Below are 18,811 nucleotides of genomic sequence, written 5' to 3'. Positions count from 1 at the left end.
TCCATACTTTTATGGGGCTGGATCTTACCAACTGGCTTGTGGAAGAAGGAGGAGCGATCTCACTCAGTGGCCTATATGACTTTTGTCTGTGAAGATCCCCTGCCATTGGCTACCAGGGGAAAGGGCAAGACAGGGAAAGATTGGCATCTATTATCAGACAGCAGGATCCAGCCCACGGATTGCAGTCCAAGAAAGTAAGCAGCCATCATGCCAACACCAAGGCAAATCCGTTTCTAGCGCATATTGTTTCCAGTGAAATAGATGAAAAGGTGGATAGTTCACACTGTCCTCAAGGGCCTAACAAAATAACAGGAAAATGCTTGTAACAACATCCCAGTGGCTATTTTGTAAAGAGAGGAGGGATTTGGAATGGTGAAATGTGCTTCACCCCCCCCCTCTCACCTTGTGCCACTGTTCTAAATAGGCTTCTCAAGCTGCGTTTCCATCACGGAAGTCCCAAATGCCTGTCTGCCCATGAAAATCCGTGTTTGGGATGGCAGAACTAACTGGGGGAGGGGGGAATTTGGAGTGGAGAAACCCCAGGGGAAAGACAGTTCGGATTCTCACCTCTCCATCTCCCGTTCATTTCAGATTCTCCCCTCCTGAAGCATTTTTCATCTTAAAGGATGGTAGTTGGGATTTTGTCACAAACAAAATAGTTAGGTCTTAAGCCTCAAGACGTAACCCAATGGGTGGAAATTACAAGGGAGTCGTTACCGGCTAAATAGCAGGAGAAACGTCCTAACTGTAAGAGTGGTTGAGCAGTGGAACAGACTGCCTTGGGAGGTGGTGGATGCTCCTTCGCTGGATGTTTTCAGGCGGAGGCTGGACGACCATCTCTTGGGTATGTCGTAGGGCTGTCTTTCGGCTCTGCTCCTGCAGAGTGCAGGGGGTTGGACTAGACGACCTGCAAGGTCCCTTCCAACTCTAACATACTATGATTCTATTAATTCCCCCCTGCATGTCGTTTGCTGTTATTCCCCTCCCCCCCCCAAAAGCTGGAAGATGGCAGAAGAATGGCTCAGATGACCAGCTTACTATGAACAATGGATTCCAGACAGACAGACACACACACACACACACACAGAGTCAGGCAGTGCACATGGTGGTTGTGTAAACTGGCTCTTAATAAGTTGCTCATGCAGAGCTTATGTACTTTAGCCTGGATTTAGCAGCATGCTAGGAGTGTATTTGTAAACTCTGAAATGAAGCTGTATGAAGCTGAGTGTACTGTTCTAAGGGAAAAACTTGGAACAATTCCAGTTATTAAAAAATCTTTTACCCAGCAGTTTAAAAAAACCCAAAAAACAAAGCACCAAGCTGTTATATATAAGGAAAAATAGCACTTCCGTATTTGTATCTTGCTGCCTTGCTAAGCACAGCGATTCCAAGTAAGTGCATTGAAACCCCTCGTTCAGTTTCTCCCTCCTCTCCTGGTTAGACATTTCTGCCAGGTTTTACAACCATCATTGTAGTGATTGGCTGAAACTTGTGGTACCACCATCTACTGCTCTGCCTCCAGACCCCACCCCCTTTCCCCCTTCCAATAAGAAAACCGACAGGAAAACACCACTCCCCCCACATTCTTCTACAGATAAATGTGAACAGCCTTTCTTTCTGAGGAAATACTCTGAGCTGAGCCGCAAGGGGCTGTATCAGCTGCATTTTCAAACATCCTGGCCAGTGACCAGTAAAAAAAATGAGCATCATCCAAAAGCCCAGAAGTATGGCAGCATGTGCCATGTTTAGAAGTAAGATGGAAATGGTGTTGGACCAGAAGAGATTTGTTTCTTTCCTGAGTCCACTGAAGCAGGGGGAAAGGAGAGTGAGATCAGTGAGGTACAGAGAAGAGGCCGTGCGGAGAGACTGGGGTGGGGGTAGAGAGGGTCTGGAACTATGAGATGAGCTGAATTTGAAAAAAAGTAGCCTGGTCCTAAATAGCATAGGATGGGAGTTGTTTTTTGCATCCTGCAGGCTCTCAAACCAATTTCAAATATGCCACTTAAAGCACTTTAAGCCACTCTCTCCATGTGCGTGTGTGAAAAGAAGATATGCAGTTTTTAAAGTGCTTGTACCAGATTTTGTAATTGATTGATGGTCATGCTGAAAAGAAGAAGAAGAGGAGATTGGATTTATACCCCGTCCTTCACTACCCAAGGGAGTCTCAGAGCGGCTTACAAACTCCTTTCCCTTCCTCTCCCCACAACAGACACCCTGTGAGGTAGGTAGGGCTGAGAGAGCTCTGAGAGAAACTGCTCTTTTTCAAGAACAGCTCTTATCAGAGCTACGGCTTGCCCAAGGTCATCCAGCCAGGTGCAAGTGGAGGAGTTGGGAATCAAGCCCGGTTTTCCCAGATTAGAGTCCACGCACTTAACCACTACACCAAACTGGCTGTCCAAAAGTGGATTAATAGCTGCATGTTGATATTCTAGTATTTTCTGTCACTTGTGAATGGAATTATATTGTGTGAGGTGCATATTTAGTCTTCATTTCCACGTAAAAAGCTATTTCTATCACATTTTAATCTTTCCCCCCACTTTTGGAGAGCATGGAACTTTTCCATCACTTAATTCCAACTCCTTTTCTGTGACAGGGTGCATCTCTTGGGAGTAGTCTTTTCTTTTTACCATCTATCTCCCCCCTCCCTAGTCTCCTGTAAAAGTGGCAAATTCAAGAAAATCCTTGTCCATTTCACTGTTCACTTTTCTCCTCTTCAGAAGAACAGGTGTGCACACTGAAGTTGGGTCACATCCTGATACTTATGGAAGACTGTGAGGGGCACTGCCGCTATTAACATTTCCCCTCATCATGTCAGTTTCACAGGAAGCAGGTGACTGTGAAGGAAGTGATGAGGTGGGTAGGCAGGTTCTGCAGAATGGTAAGGTAGGCTACACACCGTTCCACAATTGCCAACCACATTCATAATGGGATGGCATCCAACCGTAGTTGCAGAGCATCAAGGAAAGGCAAATGTGGGGAGTGTCTTCTTCTGCACTAGCTAGAGGGATCTGGTGACATTCAAGGAGTAAGAGCATGGTGCGAACAGTGGTAGTGCTCATAAACTGAAGCAGATAATCCTTGAGTGGTCATCAAAGTGCCTGAAAATGCCCATGTAGCTTTGGTAGATTCAGGTGCGTAGCTTTTTTACTCTCAGCATTCTACAATTACGGATACATCTGCCCATCAGCTTCCAATTTTGACATATTTACTTCCTTCACTATCTCCCCCCCCCCGCCCCGAATTGAAACCAGACAAATGGTAACCATATAAACTAAGCTTGTTATTCCTGTTTGGTCCTTGAATCTGTTAAGCATCTTCATTATGCTGTGCTGATTTACTGTTCACTCTCTACCTATATGTATGAACTGTTAATTTCCATTTCATCTTATCTGAAGAAGTTTGGGGTTCACACGAAAGCGTATACCTTGAATAAAACTGTTGATCTTAAAGGTGCCCCACTGGACCCAAACTTTGTTATGTAGCGTTGGTGTTAGGCCTAATAGCAAATGAACGAGGTAGCTTGAATCAGAGCTTTACAATTTCAAACTGCAGGTGGAGTTCAAATGCCTGAATGCTTCTGAATACAAACATTCCCAGGGCATAGCAAACAAGCATGCCATAGAAAATACTCTAGCGTAGCCTCCTCCCTAATTGGTGTGTGTGTGTGTGTGTGTGTGTGTGTGTGTGAAGAATATTCTGCCCTGTGGAGTCTGAAAGGGTGCAGTCCAGAACACTGTTTTACTTCCCCGTCTTGTTTATGAGAACTAAGCCTTGGTTCTGTTTGCATCACGTCCACTCCACTCAACGCCTGTGTGGTGAGCGGGTGTAGGAAGGGGGAGATCCAGGTTCAAATCCCCGCTCTGCAATAAATCTCACTTTGATCTGGTCGTTCGTTCTCAGCCTAACCTACCTCAGAGGGTTGTTGTTGTGAGGGTAAATTTGAGGAAAAGGGAATTACATGTGCCACCTTGATCATCTTGGAGAAAAAATGCATCAGATCAATAAATATCTATTCTTCTTGTTAACTTCTGCAGATAATGCAGTTCAATCAGGGCTCTATGTATCCCATATGTAGGAAAAATATACCTTGCTGAAATAAGTGAATTCATATGTTCATTTAGTTTGTGTGTTTCTCTGTGTGTGTAAATTTAAAAATCTGAAATCCAGCCAGAAATGTAGGAAGAGTCTTAATGGTTTGCTACCCTTTCAGGGTTGCTGCTCGAAATCCCAACTAGTCAGTTTAGTGGGCACTGGGTAATCTCCAGCTAAAAGGATCAGGTGGCAGGTGATGTGAAAGACTGACCTTGGAGAATCTTTGTGCTTAGCTTAGGGTAGATAGGGCACTATATGTGTGTGTTGCCATAGTAACGCCAAGGGTAGGTGTGACATGGGTGAATGTGGAATTTTATGCTTTTACCTATAACCTGTAAGTTCCCACAGTTTTCTTCAGTTCTAACAAAAGTTTTGAACCTACAGCAAGCATATCTCTAATAAACATTTCACTGCCAATAGTGGGTGTGGAGAGGGACTTAGCTGGGGACCTGACATACTGTTCCCTTCAAACGCAGTTTGAAACCCTTGGGTAAATCTAGAATGGCCACTGCAGTCGGCTGCTGAAGTGACGTCATGGGAGTGCATTTCTGCAGATAGGTGTAATTTTGAGTACCGTAGCATTTCCAGTCACATACTTGTACCTCAGTGTGTTTCTTCTTTTCTTTATTCCTGCGCTGATCATTGCATGTATGCTGCTATTACAGAAAGAGGACTAGAAAGAGGCAACAAAAGACAAATCGAAATGAAGCATAGCATTAAATTCAGCTAAGAAATTTCCTTTCCATTTTGTGGTTAGTGCCAGTATGTATAAAGATGTCTGGGGCTGTTGATATGTCTGTGTGGCCTAGCTAGCAAGCTGACATTTCATGTATATGAGAGGAGTAAGCAACCATGGTTACTAGACAATGTGAAAAGGAGACATTTCTGCATGTCTTTTTGGAAAAAATGGGAGATTATGATTTGTTTGTTCGTTCAGCATGTTTGATTTGTTTGTTTGTTCAGCATGTTTGATTATGATTTGTTTGTTTGTTACCTCAGCATGCCAGAGAGCTCTGATTTGGTAGGTGCATAACCTATAACACTCCTTTTACTAGAAAAGCCAGAAAACAGGACACACAGAAAAGCTGAACTTCACATGGACTGAAAGGTGGATCTGTGAGAGGTTGGTTTATTTCCCTTCACATACTTGAACTGGGGAGGAAGGGCTTTCAGAGGCACTCAGAGACATCTGTATAATGTAAAGTTTGGTTGTTGTAGAGTTTCCGGGCTGTATGGCCGTGGTCTTGGCATTGTAGAACCTGAATTTCGCCAGCAGCTGTGACTGGCATCCTCATAGCACAGAAAGATGGAGTACTCTCTGTCAATGTGAGAAGAAAAATGGTAGGCAGGTAATTTGTATCTACTCAGTAGATATAAATTACCTGCCTACCATTCTACAATGCCAAGAGCACGGCTGTACAGCCCAGAAAAGCTACAACAACTAATGAACTCTGGCCATGAAAGCCTTCGACAACATCATGTAAAGTTTATTTACCTTTTAAAAAGTAGCATAAAGCCTGGCTTCCATCTGGTTATTCTGTCTGTCTCAACTGTAGGAAAGCCATCGGGGAATGGTTGGCAGACCCAAGTGGAAAAACAGCCCCATTGCCATTTAGGTCCATCCAGAGTCCTTTTTTTTTTTTTTGAGTCTCGGAACCAGAGGGGGTGCAAGGTGTAAAGTTTATTTACCTTTTAAAAAGTAGCATAAAGCCTGGCTTCCATCTGGTTATTCTGTCTGTCTCAACTGTAGGAAAGCCATCGGGGAATGGTTGGCAGACCCAAGTGGAAAAACACCCCCGTTGCAGTTTTGGTCCATCCAGGGTCCTTTTTTTTTTTTTTTTTTTTTTTTGAGTCTCGGAACCAGAGGGAGTTGCAAGGTGATATGATTACCACCATGTAATACCTAAAGGGCTGCCATGTGGTGGATGGAATGGATATGTTCTCAGTTGTGTTGAATGACAGCACTCATACTAAAGGAAACAAACTACAGCAAAGGAGACTTTGGGTGCAGTCAGACGGCGTGCCAATCAGATTGTATTTGATCCGGGACAAGTGCGGGCACATTACCCTCTCTCGCAGCGCAGCACATTGCTCCTGGGCATCCACACAGCAGCACGCGTCAGCGGTTTAAAATCCCCCCCCACACACACACAGTTTGTGCATGCACAGAACAAATTATCCCAAAAAGAATGCCCTGAAGTGAAGACTTCCCTTGAAACTTTTACAGCGGAACTGGCTTCCGTGAGGTCCCAGACTCGTCTGAAGACTAAAACTAGGCACCGTTTTTTAATTCGTTTCATTAACGCTGGGACGAAGCTTCGCCCAAGCGCATATCACCGACACACACAGAAAAAAGGCGGACGAAAAGCGGATGCCTCGAGCTTCTGAGCAGAAGTGACTCTACACTGGCGGAGGCGCGCTCACACAGCAGGAAAATGCAGCTAGAACCGGAGCACCAGGAAAACACCACTTGGGGACCTGGTAGCAGAATACTCCGGTTTAAAGGGTGTTTGAGCTGGTTGGCAACGGCTAGGGATGGGAGGCAGATGTTGGCTGTTTGATCGCGCGTAAGTAGTCCGTTTCTAACCGGCATGTATATCGGCTCAAATGGCCCGTCTGTTCAAATTTGAGGGAGAATTTCCTGATGGTGCATTGTATTTGACAGTGGAACAGTCTCCCTAGTGTGGTGGTAGATTCTTTGTTACTGGAGGTTTTAAAGAATTGATCGGATATCTACTTGTCAGGGATATTATACTTTCTTTCCTGTGTTGGAAGGGAGGTCAGACTAGATAACCCTGGTGGTTCTCTACAACTCTGAGATTAAATAAAAGCAGGAAGCCAATTTTTTGGCAGGAGACCAGTAAAAAAATACCCTGCTTCCCCCCCCCCCAAGTATCATTTTTTCCCCAGGCATTATTTTTTTCCAAGCATCAAAATTGCTTTGTTGAAACGCCTCAGCAAAATCTGCATGTTGCAATACATAAGGATGACTTCAGTTTTAACCTAGTTTTATGCTTATCCCAATTTTTAGCTAACGTCCGAATCACACTGGGATTTTGTTCATTGCAGTGTTTGTTTTCCCAACCAGATTCAGCAACTTAATGGACAGAATAACCCCACCTGCTCAGTCTTCCTTACTGCTTTGTTCTGATCTTCTCTATACCAATAGGATGCTACAATGAGACAAGGAAAGAATTAGTAGGCACATAGATGAACAAAACCTATTGAGGCAGACTCAGCATGGGTTCTGTAAGGGAAGATCTTCTCTCACTAACCTGTTAGTGTTCTTTGAGGGGGTGAACAAACATGTGGACAAGGGGACCCAATAGATATTGTTTACCTTGACTTCCAGAAAGCTTTTCATAAAGTTCCTCATCAAAGGCTCCTAAGTAAGCTCAAAAACTGGATAATTAATTCTCAGTGGAGGGTGGTAAGCAGTGGGGTACCGCAGGGATCAGTACTTGGTCCACTGCTTTTTAACTTGTTCATTAATGATTTGGAGTTGGGAGTAAGCAGTGAAGTGGCTAAATTTGCAGATGATACGAAGTTGTTCAGGGTGGTGAAAACCAGTGAGGATTGTGAGGCACTCCAAAGGGATCTGTCAAGGATGGGCAAGTGGGCGTCAACATGGCAAATGGGGTTCAATGGGGCCAAGTGCAAGGTGATGCACATTGGATCCAAAAATCCTAAATATAAATACACATTGATGGGGTCTGAACTGGCAGAGACTGATCAAGAGAGAGATCTTGTAGTAGATAACTCACTGAATATGTCGAGACAGTGTGTGACTGCAATAAAAAAGGCCAATGCTAGGCTGGGGATTATTAGGAAGGGTATTGAAAACAGACCAGCCAATATCATAATGCCCCTATATAAATCAATGGTGCGACCTCATTTGGAATACTGTGTGCAGTTCTGGTCACTACATCTTAAAAAGGATATTATAGCTTTGGGAAAAGTACAGAAAAGGGCAACTCGAATGATTAAAGGGTTGGAACACTTTCCCTATGAGGAAAGGTTAAGGCACTTAGGGCTCTTTAGCTTGGAGAAACGACGACCGAGGGGTGACATGATCGAGGTTTATAAGATTATGCATGGGAAAGAGCAGGTAGAGAAAGAGGTACTTTTCTCCCTTTCTCACAATATAAGAACTCGTGGGCACTCCATGAAATTGCTGAGCGGTCGGGTTAGAACGGATAAAAGGAGTACTTCTTCACCCAAAGAGTGATTAACACATGGAATTCACTGCCACAGGAAGTGGTGGCGGCTACAAGCATGGACGGCTTCAAAAGGGAATTAGATAAGCATATGGAGCAGAGGTCCATCAGTGGCTATTAGCCACAAGGTATAGATAGGGGCTCTGGGGCAAATGATGCTCTGTCTTCTTGGTGCTTGGGGGAGGTCAACAGTGGGAGGGCTTCTAATGCCCTGGCCCCACTGGTGGGCCTCCTGGTGGCACCTGGTATTTCTGGCCACTGTGTGACACAGTGTTGGACTGGATGGGCCTTTGGCCTGATCCAACATTGGCGTATCTTATGTTCTTATGTTCTTAAGTCGCTTCCTAATATGGTTTTATATTTGGAGCTGCCAGACTTCCTGTATTCCAAGTTGGCTGCATTACTTGTATGCATATTCTTGGTTTCCTTTTGTCCCAAATAAATTTGTCAAACAAAGTTTGAATTTTTTGAACTGTGGAATTACCAACCTTTAATGGTAATGTAATCAATACAAAGAGCATTTTTGGCAGGATTTTCATTTTAATTACCTGATCCATCCTAGCCAGGATAGTTTATAATTAGACCAATTGTGCAAATCAATTTCTGCCTTTCTTAATAAAAGGACTTGGATTTTGTTGAATATTTTTTTCTACATCATTAGCAAAAAAGCACACCCAAATATCATATATAACTCTTCTTCCAAAGGCACCAGTAATCTCTGTGATGTTTTGTTTATTCCCATTGGATGTATCTGTCTTCATTAATACTGACTTTGAATTATTTATTTTATATCCAGAGATGTTACCAAATTCCTTTAATAATTCTACCATTTCCACAACAGATTCTTTAATAATTTGTCATCTGCATATTATAGTAATTTAGTGATATTATCCTGGTATTCAGTACCTTTAATATAGACCTGTTGATGTATGCCTAATGCTAGGACTTCAGCTGATAGATTGGATAGTAACAGCAAAACAGAACAGCCCTACCTAACTCCTCTCCCTAATGGAAAATAAGCAGAACAGGTTCTGTTCATTGCTATTTTTGCCCGTGGTAAGTAATAAACTAGATTTATCCAACTGCAAGATCTGTCTCCAAAATTGAATGAGTACTGTACTACTTTAAGAAATGTCCAACCTAGTCTGTCAAATGCTTATTCTGTATAGTCAAAATAAAATACAGAGGGCCCTCCTTGAACCTGGGCTAAACTAGTTGAATTAATCAACCTCCTGGTATTCCACAACATTAATTTTCCCTTTATAAATCTTGTCTGATCAATACCTATATAATTTGAGACAATGTTTGTCATGCCTGGGGTCGTCCCCTTCTCTCCGAGAGGTCTTTACCCTCCGAGGCTTGCTGAGGCTTTGGCGCGGGTCGTGCCAGTCCCACCGCCACGGGCTCTGCTGCGGCCCCTTTGGGACAATGTCATTTAATCTCTTTGCTAAGATTGCTGTGAAGATCTTGTAATCCGTATTTAAAATGAAATAGGTCTGTAAAATGAAGGTTCTTGCAAATCTTTCTCCTCCTTTGGTATCAGTACAATATTTGCAGCAGCTCAGGTATCTGGTATACTTCTAAAGTCCTGGATGTTATTAAATAATTTCACCAACTATGGAGCCAAAATTAGGGCTGAGTATGAACAAGGGAAATGGAGGTTCATCCTGGTTCATGGTTCGTGATGTCCCATGAACTGGGACGAACCTCCCCTGCTTCATGAACTGGTTCAGTTCATGGGGTTTGTGGATCTTCCCTTCCTCCTTTCTGCTGGCAGCGGCTCCCCGAGGTCAGCAAAATGGAAGGGGGGGGGAGATCTTGCAAAAGCCACTTAAAGGGAACATTCCCTTTAAATAGCTTTTGCAAGCTATTTCAGCAATCCCTGTTGCTCCCCCCACTTCCAAGACTGGGGGGTGGGGAGGGATCACTGAAATGGCCATGCAAAAATATGTAATAAATATATAAACACATGTAATTATAAAGGTTGTAAGTGTGCTTTATCCCAAATATAATAGTAAGTATAAATAAGGTACAAGACATATACAACTACATATAAATGAAGTATTTTATTTATTTATTTATTTATTTATTATTACATTTCTACCCCACCCTCCCTGCAAGCGGGTTCAGGGCAGCTTACAATAGGGCACCATGTGCCAAAGCATAAAACAACAGAAAAACAGGATAAAACAATCAACATTAAAGTGCTCAGTGGTTACAATCAAAATTTAACAAGATGGAATCAAATTACTCGACCCCATCCAGCGAAGTCATGGTTGATCTTCATGGGGCCACCCCTCAGGTCTACCAATGGTGGTAATGGTAGTAGTAATGGTGGTTCCTACCCGAAAGCCTGGCGGAAGAGCTCCGTCTTACAGGCCCTGTGGAACTGTAAAAGGTCCCGCAGGGCCCTGATCTCTCTGGGAGCTTGTAGGAGCCGCCACTGAAAAGGACCTGGCCCTTGTTGCAGTAAGCCTGGCCTCCCTGGGGCCTGGGGTCACCAGGCGATGTTGTGTCCCCGACCAAAGTGCTCTTTGGGGCATATATGAGGAAAGGCATGTCGGACCCTGGCTATATAGGGCTTTAAAGGTAAGCACCAGCACTTTGAAGTGAATCCGGTATGCTATAGGCAGCCAGTGCAGCGCTTTCAGCACAGGTCGGATGTGCTCCCACCTAGGGACACCCACCAACAGCCTGGATGCAGCCTCCGGATTTGCAACAAAGGCAGCCCCATGTAGAGAGCGTTACAGTAGTCTAACCTCGAGGTGACCATTGCATGGATCACTGTAGCCAGGTCATCACGGTCGAGGAAAGAAACCAACTGCCGAATCAGCCGAAGGTGGTAAAAGGCTGATTTTGCAGTGGCTGCCACCTGGGCCTCCATAGTTAAGGCAGGATCCAGGAGCACTCCCAAACTCCTAACCTCTGACACTGGCACCAAAGGTGCCCCATCAAACGTCAGAAGCGGGAGCCCCAACCCCAAACCGAACCGACCCAAGCACAGGACTTCCGTCTTCACCAGATTTAGTTTCAACCGGCTCAACCTGAGCCACCCAGCCACGGCTTTCAAGGCCCGGTGGAGATCTTCTGGGGCAGAGTCCGACTGGCCGCCCAACATCACATATAGCTGGGTGTCATCCACATATTGATGACACCCAAGCCCATGCCTTCAGACAATCTGGGCGAGGGGGCACATGTAGATGTTAAACAACATCGAGGAAAGCACCACCCCCTGAGGCACATCGCATTCGAGCGGGTGCCTCCAGGACTGCTGTTCCCCTAGCACCACCCTCTTTCCCCGATCTTGGAGAAAAGAGGCAAGCCATTGAATGACGAGCCCCTGTATCCCCGCATCGGCGAGGCGGTGGGTCAGCAACTGGTGGTCGACTGTATCGAATGCGACCAACAGATCTAACAACAGCAGATCCGCCACACCGCCCGATCCAGATGCCTCTGGAGGTCGTCAGTCTCCGTCCCATGCTCCGGGCGGAAGCCGGACTGAAATGGATCAGGGACGGAAGCTTCATCAAGAAAACTCTGAGGCTGAGTCCACACTGAGTCAACACTGCCCTCTCGATCAATTTGCCCAAATAGGACAAATTGGACACCGGCCGATAGCTGGGCAATTCAGCCGGGTCCGAAGTTGGTTTTTTCAAGAGAGGGCGGACTATTGCTTCCTTGAGTGCCTCAGGAAACCGCCCCTCTGAGAGGGACTTGTTGACAATCAAGTATTCATATAAATCAAAAGTCAAAATTCAGTCTCTAAGATATCCATTCCAGACGCCTGAAAAATCTGACATAGGGAAACTTTCCAAAGAATTAGAACTAGACCGCTGAGTTGTGGGAGTATGTCAGTGCTGAAGAATTGAAATCTGGAGGCAGTTGTGTTCCATCATTAATGTATCTTATTACCTGTGAAAATGGATTCCTTTTGTAGAAAGATCATCAGTTTTGAAGTAAAGGATTGTTAGCTCTTGAGAAAGAGAGTTTCAAAACAGCTTTTATTGATAGCTTGTGGGGTGTGGATCCTTACTTGCTACAAGCTTTATCACCCTAAAGAAGTCAGGAGGAAGCAAGTTTTCTTACACAGGATAATTCTTTGGAAAGTTGTCCTATGTCAGATTTTTCAAGTGTCTGGAGTGGATATCCTAGAGGTATTTTCCCGTATTTCCATGATGTTTTGTGCTTTCATGCCAATAAAGGTTTTTTGTGTGTGTGTGATATCCTAGAGACTAAATTTTTACTTTTTTTTAATATGTAGTTCCATATGCATTGTATCTTATTTATTTATAAAGAGATATTATTTCTACCTTCTTCTTTTCAACCAAATCCTTATTTTGGAGCAATAAATTATTCATCCTCCACTCTCTTTTTAAAATGCCATTTTTGAATTTTAAACTCAAGAATTAGAGGTGAGATCTGCATAAACTGTTGTACCAATTGAGATGCTCTTGATACTCTTGAATATGACTGAATTGACAAAAATGTAGTCTGTTATAGAATATGAGTTATGTCTATGGGAATAAAAATTAAACTCTTCTTAAGTGAGTACTTATATCTAAAAGGATCTAGCATTTCCATATCATCTAATCAATTTTTGAAGTTCGTTGGTATCTGAGTAGTGGAAGCCTGAGGATGAGTCAAGGTTATTTTCCAGAATCCTGTTCATATCACCCGATGTTATCAACTTTCCTTCTACCCATTTTGTAATACTATGAATAAGATGTATCAAAAGCACAATGGGCAGTGTTTAAGGAAATGGAGTTTAACTGGAGACATTTGGCATATGAGCTAAAGGAAGGAGGAAGACAGGAGATGATATAAGAAAATGATGAGGGATTTCTAAATTAAAATGTCTTAGTCGGACTCGACTGTGTGACTGAACAACAAGAAGAAGAAGAACAACAACAACCCCCCCCTCCAAGATATCAAAGATGTTTTGGAGGGAAGCTACAGTATCTGCATATCCCCCTTTGACCAATAGAGGGCCACAGTACACCATCTTTCACTACATGGCTAGTTAACATGTTTCTCTGTGTTTTTTTTTGGTTCCCCCCCCCCCCCCCCCGGTTTTTTGTCCCCCCCCCCCCCCCCAGGATCCGTTCACAGCCTTCCATCTGGACAAGACTCTAGTAAGAAAGTTTATGAAACCCTTGTTAATTGGAGAACTTGCAGAGGATCAGCCCAGCTTTGAGCCCAGCAAAAATGTGAGTCTTCCCTCCATTCAAAACAGGAAGGGCTTAAAATGTAGAGTCGGTATAGCCAAGAAAAAAGAGAACAACACAATTGCAGAGAACATTTTATGCAAAATACTGGACTCCGGGAACTAGTGAACAGTTCACTAAAAGATGGGAGAGTTAACGTTAAGGACAGTTTAGGAAAGCCAACAAATCATGCCCCCCTTTATTAAATTTTGTGGGAAGAGGAAATGGGCAAGGGAAGCAGTAGGGCAGGGCAGCCAATCCCATAGCAAAGAAGTGTCCAGTGTGATTTCTTAATTTTGAATAATATTTGTAGATTAAAAAAAAAAAAAGCACTAGAGAAAGATGTTTGTGCTGGAGAGGAACAGCAGAAGCAGTATCTTGGCTGCAATGATCAACCGGGGTTTGCACTTATCACTTTTGAAGAGCCGTGTCCCACATATAAAAACTGGCGTGCCAAAGGGAGAAGGATAGGCTAGACTCTTTTCCCCTGCCACCTGCAGGTGACTGCAGAGCAGTGGTACTCCATGGACAGTAATGGGCTTAGACTGGGGTAACTCTGCATTTAGGAGTGCATTGTTGCTTTTGTATAAGGAAGAAATTTATTTTCCCCATGGAGGAGCAATCAATCACATGAGCCCTCTATGACACCAGTATAGCTCAGACAGTTCCTTCTTATTGAATTTTAACTGCCACCAGCACTTTGTAATGTATTATTTTTAACCGTTATGTTTTAATTCGCATTATGTATGTTTTTATCATGTATTTATGTTATGGAGGCCCCCCGCCCCCGGCCCGTCTTCAGGTACAAGCTCTCCCTCCTCTGTGAGGGCAGATCTGCGCATCCCCCTCCCCCATAGCTAACAATCCAAAACAGTCCAGTGGCACCTTTAAGACCAAGTTTTATTCAGGTACAAGCTCTCCCTCCTCTGTGAGGACAGATCTGCACGTTCCCCCCCCCCCGATAGCTAGCAATCCAGAACAGTCCAGTGGAGCCTGAGCGGTGGGTGTTGCCTTCTGACACACTTCCGGTAATGTCAGGGGGTGTGGCATATGCAAATAAGTTATGCTAATGAGCCCCTACACCTCTTTTTCTACAAAATGACCCCTGGCTGAGAACATACACATAGCTAACACTGCAGTGACATTCGAAAGACCTTTTTGGTGGAGCCATATATCTGTTATTTGTGAATGGTAAGTATAACAAAATTCTTGACAATAGGTTCCATTTGGTTTCCACTTTATTTCATAGGTTAGCCGCATTTGGGGAAATTATGATTTTTCTATAAAGCTCAAGAGTGATAGAGGGAGAGAAACTGAATCAACTCGAGTTCCTAAAAGGTTTCCCTTCAAGGCAGAGGAAGTTACAATCTTGTGTTCCCCACAGAAACGGCTCGTAGAGGATTTCCGTCAGCTCCGTGCTACTGTTGAGAAGATGGGACTCCTGAACCCCAACCGCCTCTTTTTCTTCCTGTACCTCATTCACATCTTGCTGCTGGATGTGGCTGCTTGGCTCAACCTGTGGTACTTCGGGCCATCCTTGCTGCCTTTTCTCGTCTCCGGATTGCTGCTTGGCACTGTCCAGGTAATCTACTGGATCTCACAGAACGTGGCAACAAGGGGTGCTATCACTGCCGGGCTGGATCTGTGCTATTAAATTAGGAATGCTCTGTATTGGGGTTATAGGTCACTCTTTTCCCTGCTCTCTCCTCTCTGCTGTATCTCTGCCTGTTACTTTTGCTCTTTCAGATGTGCTGCCTCCAGCTATCAAAAATTTCCTGAGATCCGAAACAGTTCTGTCCATTCTCTTTCCCCTCCTCTTATGCTAGGAGTTCCCTTCAAATATCCCCACTTTCTGTGTGTAGCTTTTGGATTAACATCTCGGTCCATACCCTGGAATCTGTATATGGGTGACTGCAGCTGTTTCTGTTCATTCCATTTCCCTGGCCTCTCCCATTGCCAGGATTTAGATCAACACTCCTTGGGGTAACTCCTTGGCCCAGGCTGGCTAACCCAATCTCGTCAGATCTCGGAAGCTAAGCAAGGTCAGCGCCTTGGCTAGTATTTGGATGGGCGACCTCCAAGGAATACCAGGGCCGTGATGCAGAGGCAGGCAGTGGCAAACCACACCTCTGAAATGTCTCTTGCTTTAAAAACAAGTCTAGCTCACCACCTAGTGATGCATAATGCTAAAGGAACTAGAACTTCTGGCTGCCAGATAATCTTAGGATCTCCTGGCTATACTATACACACAGCCATATGGTAATTAATTAATTAATTTCCTTGGGGCAGGGAGCTGTCCTGTGTGGCATGACGTTGGTGACTTTGTATTAGTAATAATAAGAATAAACAACAGTAATGACTCTGTATTTCAGGCCCAAGCTGGTTGGCTGCAGCATGATTTGGGCCACCTTTCAGTCTTTGGCAAGTCCAAATGGAACCACTGGGTCCACAAATTTGTGATTGGACATCTGAAAGTGAGTATCAGTGTAAAGATTGCCCCTTGGCATTTCCCCAGGGCTAAAAAACAGCTGGGATGCTTAGGCTGAGACATCACTGTGTATAGTCCAGGATTTCCAATTAGATCTTCTCATCTTTTACTGTCTGCAGGGAGCACCAGCCAGCTGGTGGAATCATTGGCATTTCCAGCACCATGCTAAGCCTAACTGCTTCCGCAAGGACCCGGATCTCAATATGCATCCTATGCTTTTTGCATTGGGGAAGAAACTCTCTGTGGAGGTGAGCCTTGTAGAACTTTGGATAATCCTATAAGGATTTACATTGGACTGGAGACTGTGTGTCGTTAGTATCAAGAGAAAAGATTGTTATGTAGATCTCTTGCTCAAATTGAGATGGTGGGCATATAGAGAGAAGGACAGCAAGATATTTATAGGTGTTCCACATCCAAGAAGAAGAATTTCTGTTAGAAGAGTTATGTGCTTGTCCTGGCATTATATTGTCTTGGCAGACAGGTGAATTTGGAGGACTTAACAGATTTATGACCTGATTCAAAATGTGCTTACTCAAAAGGTCTGCTGGATGGATTTACTTTTTAGTATATGTTTGAAAGATCTGTAATAGCTTAAATAATGACAACCCCCCCCCCCCAGTAAAACAGCAACCAAACTGTCAGCTGTCCGAAGTGGAACGCGAAGCACATGGCTGTCCTCTGTTGTGTTAGGGTTTCCTCTGCAGAAAGGCTGCTGTGAGACAAAAGGTGAATACAAATAGTTGCTTGTCTTGTTTAAGGTATTTTTTAAAAAAAGTTTTAAGTTGTAGCTGTCATGGAAGAGAAAGGCTGTTAACATTCAGATCACGGGACTGTCGCCTCCGTCTCTGGTGTTCTGTCTTAAATGGCTCATTATGTATTCTTTCCATTCACTCTCCACCTATTAAAAAAACACCAAAGTATTTTTTTTAAAAAACAACATTGGGTTCTTTCAGTGAGTTGATTAGTTCGACATGAAAGTGGGCCTGTGGAGTGGTTCACGGTAGCTTCTCTCAGCCTCTGTCGCTTTGATTACCTTGGGCAGGGGAATGGCCCTTGGAAAGATTTCAAAAGACTGGCTTTGGTCTGAGGCATTCTTTCCCTCCACTAAACCAGTTTGCTTACCAAGGAAGGAACCTTGGTGGGGAAACCGTGCCAGTTTCTAGCCATGGCCTCTTTTCCTCGTCAGTCTCCAGCTCACTATAAAATAACAGCAACCAGTAGGCCACGCGGGATGCCTCACCTCTGTGGTCTTGCCCCTGTATAAAATCACAGGATGCCTCACTCTCTCACATCGTCTCAAACTGTTTTGTTCGGAGCTCAAACTGTTTTGTTCGGAGCGGTGTGAATTTTGTCGGGCTGGGCTGATCTGAATGAATTCCTCTCTGCCAAATTGCCTCTGGCCCATCCGCGTTACTTTGCCCCGTGCAGTGTACGATACCTTTGCCAGTCCTTACTTCCCTTTCCCTCTCAGCATTCGTCTGAGGGAGGGTGTTAATATTCACACCTGTGATTTCAAGGGCGCAAGAGCTCACGTGGGTTGAGGGAGGGAAATGGGAAGCTTTGCCGAGAGGTGAGGCGGGATCCCATGCATGCACCACCTCATGCTGGTGAGGCGGGATCTCAGCATGAAAGGCTGTGACTGAGAGAACGAGAACTGCTTCAGGTGCATTTGAATGGAAGTCGAAAATGCTTGAAGGGGAGTGGACATGAATTAGAAAAAAGCAGAAGGGCCTGAAGACCAGACGGAGGCTACTGAGTTTGATGGGTAGGCATGTTGGTAAGGTTGCTGAAAGGGTAGGTAGACAGGCGGTGGGGTTTAGGCAGTAGAAATGAACCAGGGCTGATGAAGTGCTGGCAGTATGTGGATGCATGATGTAGGGCCGAAAGAAGTGCTGGCCACAACACTGTGGTTAAACCTGATGAGCCAAAACAAATCCCAGAACCGTGAAAACAATATATAACAATACTATAAAGAATGTATTTAAAGTAATGAAGTGTATGTTTACAAAAAACGAATGTGCTTTATAATTATAATTATACATCTATATTCATATGCCATCCCATTGACTAACATACAGAATGCTTCACATAAGATTAGAAAAGTCCATTCCAACCATTATAATACTGCATGGTCAATCTTTAAATGAAATAGAAATACATGAAGAACTCTTGAAATAAGATTATCCTTCTGCTCGGACTTCCTTGAGGGTCATGAAGTAACGATGAACCAAGGATCATTAAATCCAACAGGCATTCAATATTTGCTGTTTGGAACTCTCTTTTTCAATGTGACCGATAACAACCGGTTTCAAGAACTACACAGACAGAATGCAGATACCTTCACAATTTCCCAGTAGCAGATCAATCACTCCAGCTTAGGTTTGGTGTTATGACAATGATCCTTGGTTCAGCTCACCATTGTGGGTGGGCTGGGGAAGGGAGGAGATGGGAGCAATGCTCCCTCTAAGCCGTGGAGTCTTGTGAGCAGAAATTCTACTTTGTGAGCTACTAGCGTTAAAGTTGTGAGCGAGCGATTTGGCTGCTGCAGAAATTAGTTTGCTCTGGAGCCATCTTTCCTGAGCTAAGACAAAAGTGTGTGAGCCGGAGGCTACGAAACTGTGAGCTAGCTCGCACTGACTCAGCTTAGAGGGAACAGTGGACGGGAGGCATGTTTAAATGCCTCCCCAATCTTTCCAGCCTCCCCCAGCCTGCCTGCTTCAGCGGGCTTCAGATATTTTCTCTCTTCCTCAGCTGGCGTGCAGCCACAGGCCATCTGGAGAAGGGAGGAAAGATCAGGGAGGCATTTAAAC

The 18,811-nt window shown here is 44.3% G+C and overlaps 1 protein-coding gene across 2 annotated transcripts in view; it reads left to right on the top strand.

Annotated features, from left to right (window-relative positions):
- The first annotated feature begins 13,407 nt into the window (after window positions 1-13,407).
- Window positions 13,408-18,811, top strand: part of FADS1 (fatty acid desaturase 1) — a 17,459-nt gene continuing 12,055 nt past the window's right edge. For both annotated transcript variants that reach the window (XM_015409373.1, XM_015409374.1), the window contains exons 1-4: window positions 13,408-13,516; window positions 14,898-15,095; window positions 15,886-15,987; window positions 16,121-16,249. In XM_015409373.1, the coding sequence (XP_015264859.1) occupies window positions 13,454-13,516; window positions 14,898-15,095; window positions 15,886-15,987; window positions 16,121-16,249 (492 nt within the window). In that variant the 5' untranslated portion in view covers window positions 13,408-13,453. The remainder of the gene's footprint in view (window positions 13,517-14,897; window positions 15,096-15,885; window positions 15,988-16,120; window positions 16,250-18,811) is intronic.

The sequence above is a fragment of the Gekko japonicus genome, unplaced genomic scaffold, assembly GCF_001447785.1.
Source record: "Gekko japonicus isolate JY-2015 unplaced genomic scaffold, Gekko_japonicus_V1.1 scaffold730, whole genome shotgun sequence".
Classification (NCBI taxonomy): domain Eukaryota; kingdom Metazoa; phylum Chordata; class Lepidosauria; order Squamata; family Gekkonidae; genus Gekko; species Gekko japonicus.
This window is presented reverse-complemented; position numbering and strand designations above follow the sequence as displayed.